We start from the raw sequence: 18,757 nt of genomic DNA, 5'->3' as shown, positions 1-18,757 counted from the left end.
ATAATTGTTTGTCAAAAAATGTTTTATTCACGGAAGCCCGTACCTATACAGTGCCGCGCAGTGGGTATGTGGCACCCTTGTGCAAAGTATTTGGCGCCCCCAATTTTCTTGAAATAATATTGATTTTTTAATTTTTAATATAAGCACTCCAAAAGCGAGCCATCTAACAATTTTTAAAGGGACCGCCACACAAGAAATTCTAAAAAAGTTTGAGAACTGCTGCTCTAGATGAATTCATTTTAAAGTCACAGTCTCGATCCACTGGACTAATTCCCTTTATAATTTTAAACACTTCAATTATGTCTCCTCTTAATCTCATTTTGCTCAAACTGAAAAGGCTCAGCTCTTTTAATCTTTCTTCATAATTCACCCACTTTAGTCCTGGAATCAGCCTAGTTGCTCTTTTTCTAGTGCAGATATGTCCTGTTTGTAGCCGGGAAACCAAAACTGTACACAGTACTCCAGATGAGGCCTCACCACAGCGTTATAAAGGTTGAGCAGACCCTCCTTGGACTTTTACTCCACACATCAGGGTGCTATACAGTATAACCTGACATTCTGTTAGCCTTTCTAATGCTTCATGAAAACTGTCTAGCAGTTGACAGTGTAAAGTCCACTATAACTCCTAAATCTTTCTCATAAAGGTGTATTTTCAATTTTCTGATCTGCCATTTTGTATTCAAACCTAATATTTTTACTTCCTACGTGTAATACTACACATTTACTTATATTAAATGTTATCTGCCACAAATCTGGCCAAGCCTGCATGCTGCCCAGTAACTCAACAGATTCAAGATTCAAGATCTGCCAATCCAGCTAGCTTAGTATCATCTGCAAACTTAACCATCTTGTTACTAATAATCCTATCCAAACCAAAAATATATTATAAATAACAGTGGCCCCAGGACTGATCCCTGCGTGACACCACTCTTAACATCACTCAATCCTGATTGAGTTCCTTGCACCATCATGCTCTGCTTCCTGTGCATGAGCCAATTCTGTACCCATCTACAAACAACAGTATGGGCCTCCACTCAAATTCTCTTTTAAAGGATAAACAATCCAAAGCTTGAACAATTCTGCTTCACAGAGGTACAAACTATCTACACCAAGTGAACAAAGACTGACATCACAATAAATTTTGGGTCAACAAAAGTCTTTTATCTCTGTCTTAATTCTTCTGATCTCTCACACATAAAGTCAGAAGAATCATGAGCCTTTTTGAGCGAGGATGTGTGCATGACAGTGAGACAGAAATGGGAGTGGACACGAGCGCTGAAGACATAAAAGTTCTAACACCATGATCATTGCACTGAAAGAGTACTGGACCCCGAATTGAGTCTAACTCGACATCAATGGCCGCACACTTACCTGATCCCAGCAGTGAGGAGTTAGTGCTGCCACCAGGGGTGTAGGTATGAGAGGAACTAGGATATCCACTGCTGCTCAGAGGGGGGCGGCTAGTGGAAGAAACAGGGGACATCAGAGATGGGGGTCCCAAGGAGGTCAGGGTCGAGCTGACTGAGCTATGCTGTCCACTGTCCTTATTCTCCCGGCTCTCCTTATTCTTGCTGCCTTTCGGCCGGCCGGGCCCATGTTTACTCTTCCTACTGCCTCTGTGCTTTCGCACCTTGACAGGTATGTCCTCGCCTGAATCCTCATCCAAAACTGGAGGCCGACGTTTACTCCGCTGGCTGCTGACGGGGTTCACCACCTTGTACTCCCCGGGGGAGTTGTCACGCACTTTGGACGAGTTTCCTAATCCAGTGGAGGTAATGCGCATGATGGAGCCAAAGGTGGAGATGGTGACCTTTGGTTCAAAGCTGTTTCCACTGTTGCTACCGGTCACATCATAGCAGGGAGAGCTGCGGGTGGATTCGGGAGTTGACAGTGCTGGGGGCAGAGAGGAAACTGGAAGGGATGAAGGTGCAGCAGTAGTGGCAGATGTTTTCATGTACTTCTCCTCATCTTCTCCTTCCTCCTCTTCCTCTTCCTCCTCTTCTTCCTCTTCCTCTTCTTCATCCTTGGCATGCTCCTCTCTTTCCAGCTTGGAAGAGGAAAAGTTTAGATAGTCTTGGGAAGAGGAGTGACTACTAGAGGTAGATGAACTTACTGCAAAAAGAAAAACAATTATTGAAGAAGATGATGGGCAAGAAAGTGGGAACTACAAGGGGTGGATACCTCGACTAGACTTGCCATGCTACCCACAACACCTGGACTGGTGTGACCAGGAGTACTACATTTGGTAGACTAGCTGAAATGCTTAAAGACATCCAAGGTCAACTCAGCTTAGCTCAAGCTATCTGCTGAGCTCTACAGAAACCTGATACTAGTAGGCTCCCAGTTGAGCCACCAGCTTCCTCCATGGATATGAGGCTTGAAAGCAGTCAGCACTAGGTTCAAACCAGACCCCACGTTTTTGGCACAAATGCTACCAACACTTCTTCTAGTCTCATGGGTTGACCCTTTTGGCATACAATAAATATTTTACACAAGATGTGTCACAAAGGACAGAGAAAAAAGTGCGGTGGGGTTGTCTAAGTTCTCTCAACATTACATTAACTGCCTGGTCGTCAGGTCTTGGCATTGCTGAAGGAGTGAAGGAAAAGCCTTTGGAGGGCAATACCTTGTTGGAAGGGCCCATTGGATGAGAATGACTTCCCACTGCTTGATTTCCTGCCCCGATGAGTAATGACGTGACTCAGCATCTTCCTGCTCTTTCCTTCTGACCGGCTGACCTCCACACTTTCTTTTGAGCTGGAATGATGGCTAGAGGACACCTGCAACCATAATGTCAAACCGGTAAGTAATCCATTAAACTTGCACAGGGTGCTAAGAAAGTTTACATTCCCTTCCCTTGTGCTTGAATGTTCCACCACACATGGCGTCACAATGTATTTAAATCATTAGCTGATTAACTGAAGGTATTTTCCAATTTCTAAACGTTGAACCAGAGAATCACGTGAAGCTAGTATTTTTTTTTTATGACCATAAATGTCTTCTCAAAAGTGGCGAGTATGTGTGAACACCCGGAGCCTTGGCCACCAGCTCCTTGCTCATCATAGACAGAGATCGGACAACGAGCTAAAGTGTGCAAATAAGTGCCTGTGTTTATTCACAACTGTGTCATTGTACAAAGGTGCAAATTGATAGATGCATAATAAATAGTTAAATAAATAGAAAAAAACATACTTTCTAAAAAAAAAATAAACAAACAAAAGATATCAGGGTGTCCATCTGTGTAAAAGCAACAAAAAGAAATAATGAAATGACCCAATCATCCTTCCCAGAGCAGCTCTAATCCAGCAAATCTCCTTAGCTCTCAGTTGACAGTTGAGGCCCCTTTGCACCAATGCCACTCATCCATATATTGTAGGCATTACCCACTCCTTTCTCACACCCATTTGCCCCCATTCCCCTAAGCTCAAAGTTCCCCGCTGGCATCCGTATGTCTTCCATGCAGCCAAGACAACGCCTGTGAACCCGGACTTCTGAGCTGCCGCACTTTGTCACCTCAAAGGTCGGTACCCTTGAAGTGTACACCGGCCCGCCACTATCCCTTCTCCTCACTGCTGCAGACCAGCAATAAAATAACCCTGCTGTCCTTGAAAGCACATCCATCTGAATGGAGATATGACCCGTTTGGCTGTGCTCCCTTTTGTCTCCTTCCACTGAGCATTTCTCCCAACTAGCATGCTTTCACTTAGATCTCCTTTCAATCGACTTGCTTCTCTCTCTCTTAGCTCCTCAATGGATCGATCACACCTCATCTTGTGTCTCTCTCCTTCTATACTCAGGTGTCCTTTTTTAAAACCAGAGCTGCTGAGCTGTGCTTAATTCTCTAATTGAATTTTAACACTTGTGGTGGGTTTGCCTGTTTTATTCAAACATTCAGTGCAACTCACCCAGAGTAACTAGGCACCTCACCTTTAACATATAAACTCACCACCTCAGAATGTTGAGTCGAGGACACGCCAGTTCCTCTAATCAGATTACTTGAGGTATTCTTTGAAACATGTCGATTTTCTGCTTACCACCAGGCTGCTAGTGTCTCTTGAAAGGCAGGCACACCTTTCACATGTCACACCCTATTTGAGGGAACACTCATCTGCCATCTGTGGGTTTGACGTGCAGAACTGGCAGTTTTCCAGCCAGTGTTAGTAACTTGACTACCAAAACCTAGCAATGAACTCACCGCTTTTCGATGTTAGAGATTAAAATTATTAGGAGAATTATTGTTAGAAGAGGTACCAAATTATTAGAATTACTAGTGACTGACTGACTGACTAGAACATAAAAATGTTGACAAATGACAGGAAGTTATTCAGTTGATCAGACTTGTTTTTTTGCCAATACCGTAATAATTGTACTGTTTTTGCCATCATGTTATTTCTTCTAAATAAAATAAAAATTAATTAAATGTATATTATAAAGCATTGTTATATTATTCTAGTGTTATCACCGTTATTTTATGGTACTACCTTTACTTTTATTTTTCATCTATATAAATTATTCACATACTCAGTTATTTGTGGGCAGCACAGTAATGCACATCCAGTTCTGTTTGAGTCAAGCCCGGCCGTTGTCCAAGTGGAATTTGCATGTTTTCATTATTTCTGCGTAGGTTTTCCTTCATATGCTCCAGTTTTTTCCCATGACCCCAAAGATGTGCAGGTTAAGTTAATGGACGACTCTAAATTCGCTGTGTAGAATGAGTGTGGGTGTATGCATAAGTGGGCCCTGCGATAGCCTGTGGGGTGCCATGTTGAGACGGTCTGCTTCACTAAAGGGGCTGGCTTACCTTATCAGTGCTGCCCGGGAGCAACGTGGGGAGCGTTTCTGAGGACTTTTTATGCTTCTCCTTCTGGCGGCCTTTGTCTTTGTGACTCTGCAATTAAAAGGCACCAGAAATGCAGGAGTAAAAATCATTTGAAGAAACACAAAATAGGAAAATGAGGTGTAACAGACACCCAGCCTCTCAAAAGTTTCTTTTCTGTCCTAATTTAATGAACACTCCCACTATACCAATCATTTTATTTCATTTTTATTTACAAGCTGGAGGCTCTCATGAAAACTCAAAAGCATATCAAACAAGATGGCAAGTTCAAGATGGTGTTCTATAATATACACACCACTGAGCAATATACAGTGGGTGAGGCCCCATCCGAAAATGACATATTGCTTTAATATGTTACTTACCCTGTTTAGTCTGTAGTGATAGCTAAGAAAAAATTTGAATCTCATGTTTTCAAGGAGAAAAGACATACCGGAGGTTTTGACAGAACAGAACCCAATGTTGACTAACGTTGGACAACAGTAACCAATAACAAAAACGTTCATGAAAAAATCTGACTTTACCCATGTCGCATAATCCACACATCATGTCATCCAGTCACACAAACAATGCGCAAAATCATGCATTTGTTGCTAAAATATTAAATAAATAACTCTGGAAAATAAAAGTAGTCCATGAACAGGAAGTCCCTTCACACAGGATCACACTTTTGAATTGAAGACCCAACTCTCTCCTTCTTTCATTGGTCAAATCACCTTTATCTGCACAACATCTGTCTGTTATGGTCAAGCCAGGTTCCTCCCTTGACTCATGTTTTCTTATTTCATTATCTATCTACTAGACAAAGAGCCCATTTCGACAACGTAAGATGAAATGGACACGAGTGGAATAGTAATAAGTATAAGCACCTCAAACCTGATATAGGTGTATTGAATGAATGCGTAATTGAATCAGAATGCGTAATTAGGCCTCGAGCTGTAGTCAAAATCGCCTTTCAGGCCTCTAGAGCTTTAATCGAAGTCGCCTTTCTCTTTGAATTTTTGCGGCCGTAAATCCACCGCCTGCCGCGATGTTGGGGTTGGATGTCGGTCGAAGTCGCCTTTCTCTTTGAATTTTCGCGGCCGTAAATCCGCCGCCTGCCGCGATGTCGGTCTCGTAAGGATTTTCGGGCAGCTGCGCAGAAGGCGACTGCGCATTGACGGACGTGAGTGAGTGAGTGAGTGAGTGAGTGAGTGAGTGAGTGAGTGAGTGAGTGAGTGAGTGAGTGAGTGAGGAGGCTGGCGAATTATGTATTAAGAGTGTTTTTTATAATATTGTGTTATTTATGTATTATTTGTTTAAAAAGTACTATTTGTTATTTTTATCCTGTTTAGTTATTATGTAGTTATCTATGTGTGTTTTGCAATTCAGACATGTTTCTTGTATTTTATAGGTGGATCCCCAAGAGGCGTGGTCACTCGTTATTCGCCAATAAGGGACCTCCCCCCATCCACATAAAGGCAGGCTGTGAAGTGAAGTACAGGCGGTTCATTTTAAATGCGGATTGTGATAGTTATTGTGTTGCTTTCTCCTTTGTGTTTTTGGTCAGGTTCTCTATTTATTACTTCTGTTTTTTGGATTATTCTTGAGGGTTTTGCTTTGCAACTCATTTACTTTTGATTACTTTTTAGGGAAGTCCTTTTTTGATCATTTTTTAAACTTTTTTTGTGTGTGAATTTCCTTTTCATTCAAATAATCCTCATTTATAAAGATTTATTGTGGCCTTTCTCAATGCAAGCCAAAGGTTACTGGTGATCCTCTCCCATGTGGGGCATTTTGAGTGTGTTTTGTGACTTTATCGAATACATTTTTGAATTTTGAGAGTGAAGCACATTTTTGCTTGGTGTAGGCTGAAGCCAGTCACTTAAGTGGAAGCTAGACTGCCCTTTGGAGCACCTCCAGACCGGTGGGATTCTGGCCTGCTTTCCTAGGTATTTTATAAGGGCCTCCTACCACCTTGGTAATTTATGAAATTAAATTACACCACTATTGGCTACACACCAAGTACTTCTGCAAACTCAGCATTCATCTTCCTCTCACTCCATGACACTTCATACATTTGTCTGATCATTCTCTTCTTGGTATTTTCCAGCTTTGCTTCAGTGTAACCTCAGATGACATAATAATCATTACATACATAGAGTTGTGTCTAAGTATGTTCTATAAATTTGACAATGATTCTGCACACATATACAAACAAATCTAGATGCGTCTTCTATAAAGCAATTGCTAAATACATACAAGTGCAAATCTGATTTAGGCACAAGGTGGGCGTGAAGACTGATGCAGTCTGATTGGTGCAGTCTGTAATTATGCCTTTCAGTGACTTATAAAGAGAAACATTGCAAACAGCCTTTCATCTTTAATTGTTTTCACCTAGACTTTATCTAACCTGAGACGGCGCAGGCAGCAGTTCAGATCTCCATGAACTACATGCTACCCTACATGTCCCCCTTCTCAAGTGTGGTCTTGTCACTTATTTCTTTAACTTAACTTTCTGTCAGTGCGAGAAAGTGCTGGTACGATACCCTTCCAGAGTCAACCCCTCAAGCTCCAGTAGTATCACATCATTTTGTAAACCTGCCTGGCATCTGCCTGGCAAAGATTCTGGGCCAGCTATTAAAAGCCTTAGTTATTTTTAGATGTCCTAATTGCCTCTGACAATATGGAAATTGCCTTTTCCCTGAAGGATAATTGAATTGTAGGATAGAGTGTAAAGTGTCCAGCCGAGCTAATTTAAGGGTGTCATTTTACCTAACATTTGTGACCTGAATGATGAAGTAGACTGGATGTCTAGGTATAAAAAAGTGCCACTCAGTAAACTTCTTTGGACCTCGCTTGTTCACAAATGGTGGACAGAGCTAAAGAACGAATGGCCACCATATTTCCTGCACAGAATCATTCTTCATTTATCACCTGATGTTGGATTTCACTCTCCTTCATCTCTACCCCTCTCTTACTAGTGATATGAAGCACTAATCTCTTCTATCGCCAGAAGTCTGGTAAAAAGACAGTCTCCTCAAAGGTCTACACTAGTCAATCTACATGGAGAAGAGTTCTGTGCAACCTTCACTTGTTTGAAATGTGGGAGACAGACATCAGTTAACTTTGTCTATGCCCAGCTTGGTTGCATTTTCCCTCTGTGGTTTCAATTCTCTTATGTTGCTTGTATCTTGTGGCTGGAACTCAAAGAAGAGAGGCCACCTGTCCATCTCCATTAAGGGAGCGCTGCCAGCCCTATAAAGTCAGGCTGGGAACTGAAGTCCAGGGCGGTTCATTTGAATGCACATTGGTGGATTTTGATAGGATTTATGAGTATTGTATTTTCTTTGATTTCGATCTGTGGTTCTCGACTATTTTTTGCTTCTGTTACTTGGATTTCCTTGTGCACTCATTTCCTTTGGATTATGTACTTAGATGAGGCCTTGCTGTGAAACTTTTTGCTGTATTTTTTCCTTTTCATTCTAATAAATCCTTCTTTTAAAATTTTTCTAAGTTACCTTGCTCTGTACAAGCCAGGGTTTGACAGTGATCCCCTCCCTTATGGGGCATTTGTAGTGTTTTTCAGGACATTTCATAGTCTATACAGTATTTATTTTGAAGCACATTTTCACCTGGTGTAGACCAAAGCCAACTACGTTAGTGGAAGCTACGCTGCCTTCTGGTGCAACCTCCTCTTGGCAGGCTGGTGGAATTCAGGCCTATGGCCTCATACCACTTTGGCCATTTTGTGAGATAAAGCATAACATAAGGAGGTGCGTAGACATAGGTTACAAGGCCACACTAATTAACAAGCCTGCTGTTGCCTAGCAACAGGAAATGCTCCTGGGTAGGGAAGGGGTGGCCTAGAATGATTGGTCATCTGAACATGAAAAAACAGAACTGTCATCATAGATAGGTAGAATGATAAGAAAGGCACTCTAAAATCATTATATTTTGCTGTTATGTGCAATTATTGCTTGCGATTTTTAATTAATAAAGCTTTGATCATACAAATGAAATTAAATCATACAACGAAATGAAAGGCACTATATTAAAATATATGAATGGATAGGTAGATATGATAGACACTACATAATGGATAACTAGATATGAAAGGAAAGAAGTGAGAGATGGAAGGATAAAAAGAAAGGCAGACTGACAAATTAATGTGAATAATAATAATAAATGTCAAAGACATAGATATGAAAGGCACTGTATGATAAAAATATAATATAAAAGAACTGTATAATAGGAAGAAACCCACTATATGAGAGATGGATACGTATGAAGGGGAATATTGAAGGTAGGTATATAAAAGAATGCCGTATAATAGACAGATGGATAGAAGTGAAAGGCAGTATATCAATGATAAAAAACGATACACAGATAGAGGCTAAATTTTATGTTATGTCCTGGCTAGCCAGGCTGACCTTTTTCTGCTTGTCATGATGAGAACTGTGCTTCTCCAGCGAGGGTGAAGTGGAGCTGCTTCTGGTGTGGCAAAGTGCACTGCCGCTGCTGCTGCATGACTGACGCGATTTCTTCTGGAAAACAAGAGAAAGACAATCCCTTAACCTGGGGTGATATTGACATCTTCTGCTCCTCATACAAGTCCCCTATAAGCAGATGCACTGAAGAACTGAAAAGGTGTGAGTGTTTGTCAATTTCATCTCAATTTCAGGCCTTCCCTCTTACCATTTTGTTGTAATGGTACTTGCAGTAGCCACAGTACTTCACATTGTCAGCCTCCAGACCTTCCTCTTCACAGAGAAGACCTGCCATCTGCGCGCTGCAAAACAAAAACGCAGTGAACTGAAGGGGCTGGCATGAGCAGAATCACAAAAAGACAACTGTTAATGCAGTCTGTTGGAAATTTGATGGAGCAGGTGACTGGCGTCAGTAGAGCTCACTGACAGTGAGCCTCCAAGGGCCCAGGAGATCTCAGGCAACCCAAAAGTGAATCTCCTCTGCCAACACCAGTTCATGAGAAGCATACCTCCTCTCTATATAAGTTATGCCAACACCAAACCCAGTCCCAGACCTGGACAGGTACCCACCAAGTGACGTGGAATGCCTGCCGGCAGCCTTGCCGGTTGCAAGTCATGCAGGCACCAGATGCAGCTTTGCTCTCCCGACCCTGGTCTTCACAGATGTAACACGGCTACAAAACAGAGACTTCAGTCAAATCCCATATTCACTCCAGAATGCTTCTCTGAAACAGCTGATTGTAGAACAAAGTTTCCCCTGTGGAGAACTGCTAAGCGATACTTTGAATACTAACACAGGTTTCTGCTAAGATGACATGGAAGAAGACAGTGAGGATCATGGGGAAGCAGCTCAGTGCAAGCAGCTGTCCCACTGGGACTTATTGACAGCGTAGGGACGGGAAGATGATGGCTGCATCTCATGGGAGACAGATATGCTACTGTGATGAATTGAGCAAAGCAACTCTAGCGGAAAATATAAACTGAAAGGGAAAAGACATAGACAGTGGATCGCATACAAAAACGGAAAGAAAAAACAAGTCCTGTAGAGGAATACGCAGGTCACAGATGGTGGACACCAACATTCTCTAGAGAGACACATGGATTACGGAGCACTGAAAAGGACATCTAAGGTGGTGGGACACAAAACTTGGACATTCTAATTACAGACAGGATGTCAAGAAAAAAGCATAAATGAAAGGCACATTACCTTGTTATAGCGCTCATGGGGGACATACTGCAGGACTATTGGCTCCATGGTCAATACATTAGCAAACTGGACTTCAGGGATGTAGAGTGCACAAACAACGTGTGCCCAGCCTGGGGAAGGAAGAAGATGCCTAAAGAAAGTGAAGGCCACATAACTCACTAGAGTCTATCTTGATGTCCAGATATTAAATCCAAGTGTGTCTCAATGATTTTTGTGCTACTGTCATACAACCTGTAGAGGGCACCCTGAATGACTGAATGATTTCTGCCTCAAAAATATACAAATTAGGGACGCTTACCTCCATTATCTGTCCGCTTCAGTGCACCATCCTTGTGGGGACAAAGTTCACATCTCTGTGAGAAACAACATCAGATCATGGAGCATTAATGACATAAGCAGTAAGTGGCAAGTCAAGTACAGGCAACTACAGGCCACAATGTACACATGCCACAAACAGACACTACTCTTTGAGGTGTTCTTTAACTATTGGTCAACAAATGAGACACCCACCCCTACTCTGCCCATGTTTAAGACTGACCACAAATTCAAAGTTATTTTAGACAAATCAGGTGCCATTTAGAAACAAGAAAACCCTACAGCCAGCATAGGAAAAATCATTCAGCTCCAAGGACAATTATGTTGCCCTGTATCAGTCTTCCATCATTTTTTCCAAATCCCTTTTTTATTACCAGGTCTTCAGAACATTAGAAAATTTTTGATAAAAACATGCCATTCAGCTAAACAACACTCAACAATCCCATGGAATTTTTGGAATGATCTACCTATGAATATAAGAGCTGCCCCTTCAGTCTCAAACTGAAGACTTACTACTTTAGTCTAGCATACCCTGACTAGAGCTGCTGATTAACAGTGCATATTACATTTCTGTTTGTGGACTGCTCCTCCACCCTGTAAATCCAGAGGGTCTTCCACAGTTCCTGGCAGTTCCTTGAAATGAGCTTAGGAGTGGCGAGTTCTTGTGCTTTTTGTGAATTTAATCTGCTTAGTGATTTACTGTATTTTTGACACTATGCTCTGTATTTTGACTATTGTTGAGATTTCAGACTGGGACTTTTGGTGCCATTGAATTGCTTTTATGTTTTGAGCAAATGGTACTCCCTTTGTGCTTGACCAACCTTCATTATTATTGAATTCTTATTTTAAAAGATTATACGAGGCCCTTCTAGCTGGGATTTCTAGCCAGATTTTCCCTTCCAGTGGGCATTTTTGAAAGTGCTTTTGTGAGTTATCTGCTTTGGGACTCCTAACTCTTAACAAGACCTCACCAGTGTGTTATAATGCTTAAGCAGATTCCATACATTGTGATGCATAACCTAATATTCTGTTATCTTTCTTAATGGCTTCCATACACTATCTGGATGTTGATAGTAACGAGTAAACTATTTCTCCTTAATCCTTCCTCATAAGGTGTGCTTTTGGGTTTCAGCCCTCCTATTCTGAATTCAAATCTAACAATTTAACTTCCTACTTGTGATCATTTTCTTACATTAAATTTCATCTGGAAAAATCTGCCCAAGCCTGTATGCTGTCCAACAGAGGTGTCCTTAGGGGCCTTGGACTAACCAATCCCACATCGGGCCGGTTAAGTCAAATGCTGTTACCCCTATGTGTGGACTGTATAAACTTGTGCGCAGATTTAATAAAAATAATGTTAACATATACCGGATTTTCTCATTACAGTATTCAGCTACATTTTTGCAAGATAACACACAGACTTTATCAAAATATAACTGGAGAACAAAACTTGACAAATCCACTCGAACGGGACATGCAGACCTCAAAAGTAGGCCCCTCTTAGGCGCGGGGCCTGGGTTGGTCGCCCCATTCGCCACCCCCAAATGCCGCTCTTGTTGTCCAAGTCTCTCTGTAATCATTCGACTGATTCTACATTTTCTGCCATTCCTCCTAGTTTGGTGTCATCTACAAATTTAACCAACCTTATTACTTATATTCCTATCTGGATCTTTTATATATATTAAGAACAACAGCATCCCTAGCACTAACCCCTGAGAACCACCACTTTTAACATTTTGGTGGTACTCCAACAGTAACCATCTCTAGGCTGCTTGCCAGTCTCTTATAGGACACACTCATGCACACATCTTTGAGACGTGGAATCAAGCTGAAGTTCATACAAATGTCACAAAGACAGTAACTAGAAACTGTGTCCAGATCCAAGGAACTGAAACCTTGCTGTCCATTTCATAATGATAATGATGTTAATATGGAAGCATAACATCCTAGGAAAATATGCAAATTAAATGTTAGCAGAAATTTAAATATGAATAACAGATCTAAAAAAATAACAGCATGATTATGAAAGAAAAGAATAATGAAGTCTTCTCTAAACAAATTTAAAAACAAATGTTGTTGTTTTAGCCAGGGTTCTTCCCCGACTTATATTTAAATTTCCTTTTTTGTCTTCTTCATTCACTTTTCAGTACTTTTAATTTATTGATATCGTTACTTTTGTTATGTCTGGTTAATATTTAGTAAATATGATAAATGTATTAGTACTTTTATTGTGTTTATGAAAGCTTAATAATACTTAAAGAGCTTCTGTAAAAAGCCAAATTTCCCCCAGGGAACAAATTATCTATCTATCTATCTATCTATCTATCTATCTATCTATCTATCTATCTATCTATCTATCTATCTATCTATCTATCTATCATATAGTGCCTTTCACATCTATCTATCTATCTATCTATCTATCTATCTATCTATCTATCTATCTATGTTATATAGTGCCTTTCATATCTATGTGTGTGTGGATATTCTGAGACAGATGTTCCAGTTACAGTGTCTTAAAAATGTAATGAATTATTATTATTATTATTATTATTATTTAATCTAATATTTATGTATTGTCTTTTAAAATGTCATTGTGTTCTCTGTGTTTTAGGGGTGGAAATCTAAAAGGCAATACAACTCTGTCCATCAATGCTGGAGACCACCCCCTGTTCATAAAAGAAGACTGGGTAGTGAGTCCCTTGCAGTTCATTTAAATGCATTTTGCTGACGTTTTGTGGTATTATGGTAAGAATTGTATTTTCTTTGATTTTCATTACTGGCTTTTCCACTTTTTCTGCTCTGGTAATCAGATTCTTCTTTTGGATTGTGTTTTTGGGACATTGTTGCTTGAGATTGCCTTTTGTAAACTGCTTCTGCTCTTTTGATCCAGCCAGTGTTTACACAGTTCTCCCTCTGGTGAGACATATTTTGAGATACTGAGGCTCTCTTGTGATTTCTGTTTTGAGGCCTAAACAGGGCCAAAGCCTCCCCCATTTGCCTTGACAACCAAGCAGCCTGAGAGTGAGTCTTATCTGTGCAGGCTAGTAGGGAGTCTGGCCAGCTTTTTGGCTCTGTTTTGGAGGCCTCACACCTTTTATGCAGTTCTTGTGTGTGTGAATCATACTAAATACTACTAGAACTTTTATTCATGTTAGTTCTTGCTCATACTGTTATATGCTCCCTGTGACCCTGAATTGTATACACAAGGGCCAGAAAACATACAGTTGAACTCCCCACAGCACACCTCTGTTGATATACTATGCTTCACACTGGTGTCACCGGTAATATTCTCTGTTATACTGGTGCTGTTGGTCTAACATTTTATGATTCTCATGGCCAAAATTCATTAACTTCATTCAGCATCTTATGACGCCTGGATTGCCCATAGCTGCCACAACCTTGAACAGGGGTCATTGACAGGCATGACCGCGGCAAACCCATGACTTTAAAAATCAGATTCATGGCACTTTAATAAACACAGAGAATTAAAAAAGTGCAACAACGCATTCAAATAAATAGATCCAATAAAATTGTGTTGTAAAACCAGTATCCTTTGGGGTGCAAATAACTGATATAAATAAACAAAGTCAAAATCCCAGTCGTCAGAGAATTAAAAACATTTCTTTGCTGTCTTTGTCTTGTGTTGTTACACCAGCCACTTTGCCAATCATCTGAAACGCACCCTTTGTGAATTGTATGTGACTCTGGAGAAAACTACATAAATATTAATGTAATTCATTAAAAAAAGCAATGAAAATCTTTGTTGTCCAATAGTAAAGAATTCAGATAAAGAATGGAACTTCATATGATAGGTTTGCCATAATCAGTTGAGAGAGCAACATTCCAGTATATCCATCCATTTTCCAACCCGCTGAATCCGAACACAGGGTCACGGGGGTCTGCTGGAGCCAATCCCAGCCAACACAGGGCACAAGGCAGGGAACCAATCCCAGGCAGGGTGCCAACCCACCACAGGACACACACAAACACACCCACACACCAAGCACACACTGGGGCCAATTTAGAATCGCCAATCCACCTAACCTACTACAAAATCAGGGTCACGAGATGTGCATAGAACACAGCATCTTGGCCATACCTGCAAAGAGAAGAAGAAACATAGAGGAACGTCAGCTACTCACCACCCTGGCAGCTCTCTCCTGAGACTCGCATTTCCTGCAGAACCATGGGCCCGTTGGTACCTGAACAATACCATAACAAGCTGTGGAGTAAGAAAGAAAGAGGACAACGTCAATGAGAAAACAAGACTGATGCAGTAGAGTACAGCAACAGTTTTCATCTTAACATATCACAGACACACTGAGGACAAACATCTGGAATTTTTATTGCAGTTGTTATTTTTTTACACCATGTATGGCCATTGGAATCTGTAGCGTGTGTGTCAAACTCGGAAAGCCAAGCAAGTTTTGAGTGAAAACGCACACCACTGGCTCCATGGGTGTGCGAGATCATGCGGCCCATGGGATGTTTAATGGGGGATTGAGGCCGACTGCACTTACACGTGACGGTGCAGTTGGTTTCAGTTTCCTCATTGACTCTCCGCGGTTCTGAGTGCGGGAGGAAGAAAACAAAAGATATGAAAAGAGAGCAGTTTTGACTTTAGTGAGTTGAGGACATCCATTTGCAAGAGTAGTTATGTGAGATCGTTGGAAAAGCAAGAGACTGCACATCAAGTCCGAACAATTCTCAGGACTGAACGAAGTGCCAAAGATGCGGTGTGAACAAAGGGGCTCCCACCCTGCCCCTTCTCCAGCTTATAGTGTGGCCATAGCAGACTTGAGAACACCTGCAGCTGGATATTTGTGGGGAGTTCCATGGAGTTCTGCACCACCTACACTTTGTGGTTTACAACTGAAATGCTGTCTACAGGGTCTGTTACAACAGTCACCGATTGCTTAGATTCTCTGTTGGGGTCTGCACTCTGCTATCACCAATGACAATGGGCCCCAGGTTATATCAAGAAAGGTCTCTTCTTTCCTTGCTACCTGGGGCATTTGTCACATTTGGACAACTCTCCAGGAAAATGGGGGAGTAGAAAGACCGAACCAGACTTTAAAAATGGCATTAGGGCTTAACTGTTTGAGGGCTACACAATCTCCAGTGCACTTCTCCCTACTCTCTTCCATTACAGAGCAACAAAACACTCCACTACTGGCAGCTCTCCTGCATGTCTTATGTTTGGGCGTGAGCTGCGGTTTCCTCTAGATCTTTTGAGGCTCTGGACTGCCCACACTCTACAACTGCCTCAGCGAAATACAGTCTCTAAGCTCCAGCAAACGATGAAGTCACACTTTGATCAGAAGTGTAGGGTGAGGATTCCAAAATTCTTGACTTGGGTAAGAGTTTATCATCCCCACCGTGACCACAAGCTACAGTCCTTCTGGTCTCCACCTATACAGGTTCTTAAACAGCTCGGCCCTGTTACTTTCCACCTCTATGATGGATCCCAGTGGCATGCCAGTCGCCTCTGCAAGGTGTCCCCACCAGTCAGTGCTGATATAGAGAACAATTTGGACCTGGACTACCTAGAGGATGCCTGTTCGCCTCCTTCAGTTCTTCTGGACCCTCAGCCAGAGCAAACACTTGGTACCTTTTCCTTGACCAGTGAGAACTCGGTCCTGCCCAGGCTACCTCAAGGATTATATTACTGACTTTTAACTTTAATAATACTTAAAATAATAATGATTAAAAAAAACAACAACAAAGTGAACTGCTGTAGTTCTGTTGTTTTGTATTTGCATTTCTGATTGTTCTGGGGGTAAAGTTTTTATTTGAGGAGGGGGCAATTGTTATATCTGCAAGTTTTGAGCTGTCTTGGGGAATACATTAAAAACCATGATGTGAAGGAGGACTGTATTAAGTAAAGGGTTGTTGCATGCAAATTGAACATTGTGCTGTCTTCATCTGAGCAATATAACACACGAGACTGCAAAGCAGGTGCAAATGATTCCCAGGACTGAACAAAGCGTCCAATGTGCAATGTGAACGAAGGGGCAGGTGAGATGAATAAACGAGAACAATCTCTGTGGGTACCGACTGGAGGTGACAGTGAGGGCTCCCAGCAAACAGTCCAGACGGTTGCAGTGTTGTAGCAGCAGGTGCAGCTGGGGCATCAAGGCTGCTGAAGCAGGACAGTGAAGACGGAAGAGATGTATTGAGGTTGGCGTGGTCACTGGGGAAGCGGTACAGTACATGGATGCAGTAAGTCAATTCATTGCTTGCTGAACTCATTGTGAAGAAGGAGAGTCAAGTGATGTGGTTACTGTTTACTGACTTGGGTATGTGGGTATACTCCATTGGAGGCTGGAACAATTAAGAGGACTTTTATAGACATGCTGCTGAATGATTTTTAACTGATATTCCCCATTTTTGGACTATTTTTATTAATATCTATGGATTATTATTTGACTTTATTAATTACTAGCTGTCCCCCTGCTGCTCCGCCCATGAAGTAGTGAAACAGGACCAACTTTAAAAACCAATAAAAAAAAGAATGTAATTCTGTCTAAGCGGAAGGTAGGTACGCTCCAACGTCAAACATTGGCACTGTATCTGATCATGTTCAGCTCTGACGGGAGAGCGTCACCCATGTGGGGAGGAAAGCACGTGGCCGTGATATCCCTGCCAATGAGCAGCTACCCTCTAAAACACACGTGGCTCTGATCTCTCTCGCTCAAAAATGTCAAACGTTACTCCTTAACAATCTGAAGATGATAATGTCTGCTGAATAAACAGGTATCGATTGCTAAGCGGAGGCAAGGTACGCTCCAACTCGTGGCGAGAGGTAGAGCGACTCGAACGGTGGTTAGCCCACAGCCTCTGTCTTGGATTAGTGTGAATAAATCGGTGCCACCAGCGAACTATAAATACTTAGCACGATGAGAGAAGTCGCAAAATCAACCGGAATGTTCAAGCAAATTATAGGAAAAAAAAACCAATCTAAATGCATTAACAAGTTCTCTCGTGAAAAGTGGACAGACATATGGACATTGAATTTTATATATATATACAGTATATATATAGATGAAGATCTGCACTGTGCTACAGTATTTTGAAAAACAAAAGCACATTTGCACGGTGTCCTCTTTACTTTGACTCATGTCATGACATGACTATCGACAGTCCGGAGTTAAGGAAGTATGGAAACCTGCAGCCAACTTGGACCATCACACACACTAGCACTGTATTTCTCATACTGTTTTCTGCTGAGGACCATTTTGTCAAAGTCAAAAATATGGAGGTCCACCGGTGGCCGACAGCCACACATTACCATAAATTCCACATTACAATCATCACATTATTTTTTCTACACATACTCATGTGAAAAATTCGATAATGACCCTAGGTTTAAAGAAGAAGAGCTGGCACACAGGCTCAAATAGTGAGTAAGCTGGCCTGAACTGGGCTGTTTATTGGAATGGACCTCCTTTATTTAAGTGTCTTTACTGTTCCCCTTGTCATATCTTTCAAAGGCAACCTTAGAAAGACAAGCACAAACAGAACTCTGTCAGACTTTTACTGCTCCTCACTCTCTGTGTTGAAAGCTAATTCTCAGTCTGCTGCATTGTGAGCTACTAGGCTGGCTCCTATTAATTAGTTTTACCCAAAAAATCTGCTTATCACCTGGTGTCTTCTTACAGGCATGTTCCAGATTCCTTGATTACCAGGTGCTCAGTTTTGCCCACCATGAAGGAAGGTTGGCACTTAAACACCAACATTCAAATCTTGCTGGGTTTATGTTTCAACGTCCCAGATTTTAGTCAGTGATCCATAAAAAGGCCTTAAAGAGAGTGTTATGGCGCCCAGACATAGAAAACAAATACATCAGAAACAGTGTGCATAAGCATCTACATGGGATTAAGGAACTACTGTTGCCAGGGGTTGGCTCTTCAGACGAATATCAAGGTGGAT

The 18,757-nt window shown here is 41.5% G+C and overlaps 1 protein-coding gene across 3 annotated transcripts in view; it reads right to left on the bottom strand.

The window, feature by feature from the left end:
• LOC114664450 (protein AF-17-like) overlaps nt 1–18,757 on the bottom strand; it is a 113,754-nt gene that overhangs the window by 62,863 nt on the left and 32,134 nt on the right. For 2 of the 3 annotated variants that reach the window (XM_028818530.2, XM_051918753.1), the window contains exons 2-10: nt 14,968–15,047; nt 10,809–10,863; nt 10,511–10,620; nt 9,874–9,977; nt 9,512–9,605; nt 9,247–9,360; nt 4,802–4,888; nt 2,627–2,780; nt 1,372–2,112 (exon numbers count right to left, since the gene is read on the bottom strand). In XM_028818530.2, coding sequence (XP_028674363.2) covers nt 1,372–2,112; nt 2,627–2,780; nt 4,802–4,888; nt 9,247–9,360; nt 9,512–9,605; nt 9,874–9,977; nt 10,511–10,620; nt 10,809–10,863; nt 14,968–15,047 — 1,539 coding nt within the window. The remainder of the gene's footprint in view (nt 1–1,371; nt 2,113–2,626; nt 2,781–4,801; nt 4,889–9,246; nt 9,361–9,511; nt 9,606–9,873; nt 9,978–10,510; nt 10,621–10,808; nt 10,864–14,967; nt 15,048–18,757) is intronic. The other variant, XM_051918754.1, reaches the window with a different exon arrangement.

Source organism: Erpetoichthys calabaricus, chromosome 14 (assembly GCF_900747795.2).
Source record: "Erpetoichthys calabaricus chromosome 14, fErpCal1.3, whole genome shotgun sequence".
In the NCBI taxonomy this organism is placed as follows: domain Eukaryota; kingdom Metazoa; phylum Chordata; class Cladistia; order Polypteriformes; family Polypteridae; genus Erpetoichthys; species Erpetoichthys calabaricus.
The sequence above is the reverse complement of the archived record's forward strand: the minus strand, read 5'-3'. Positions and strand labels throughout refer to the sequence as shown.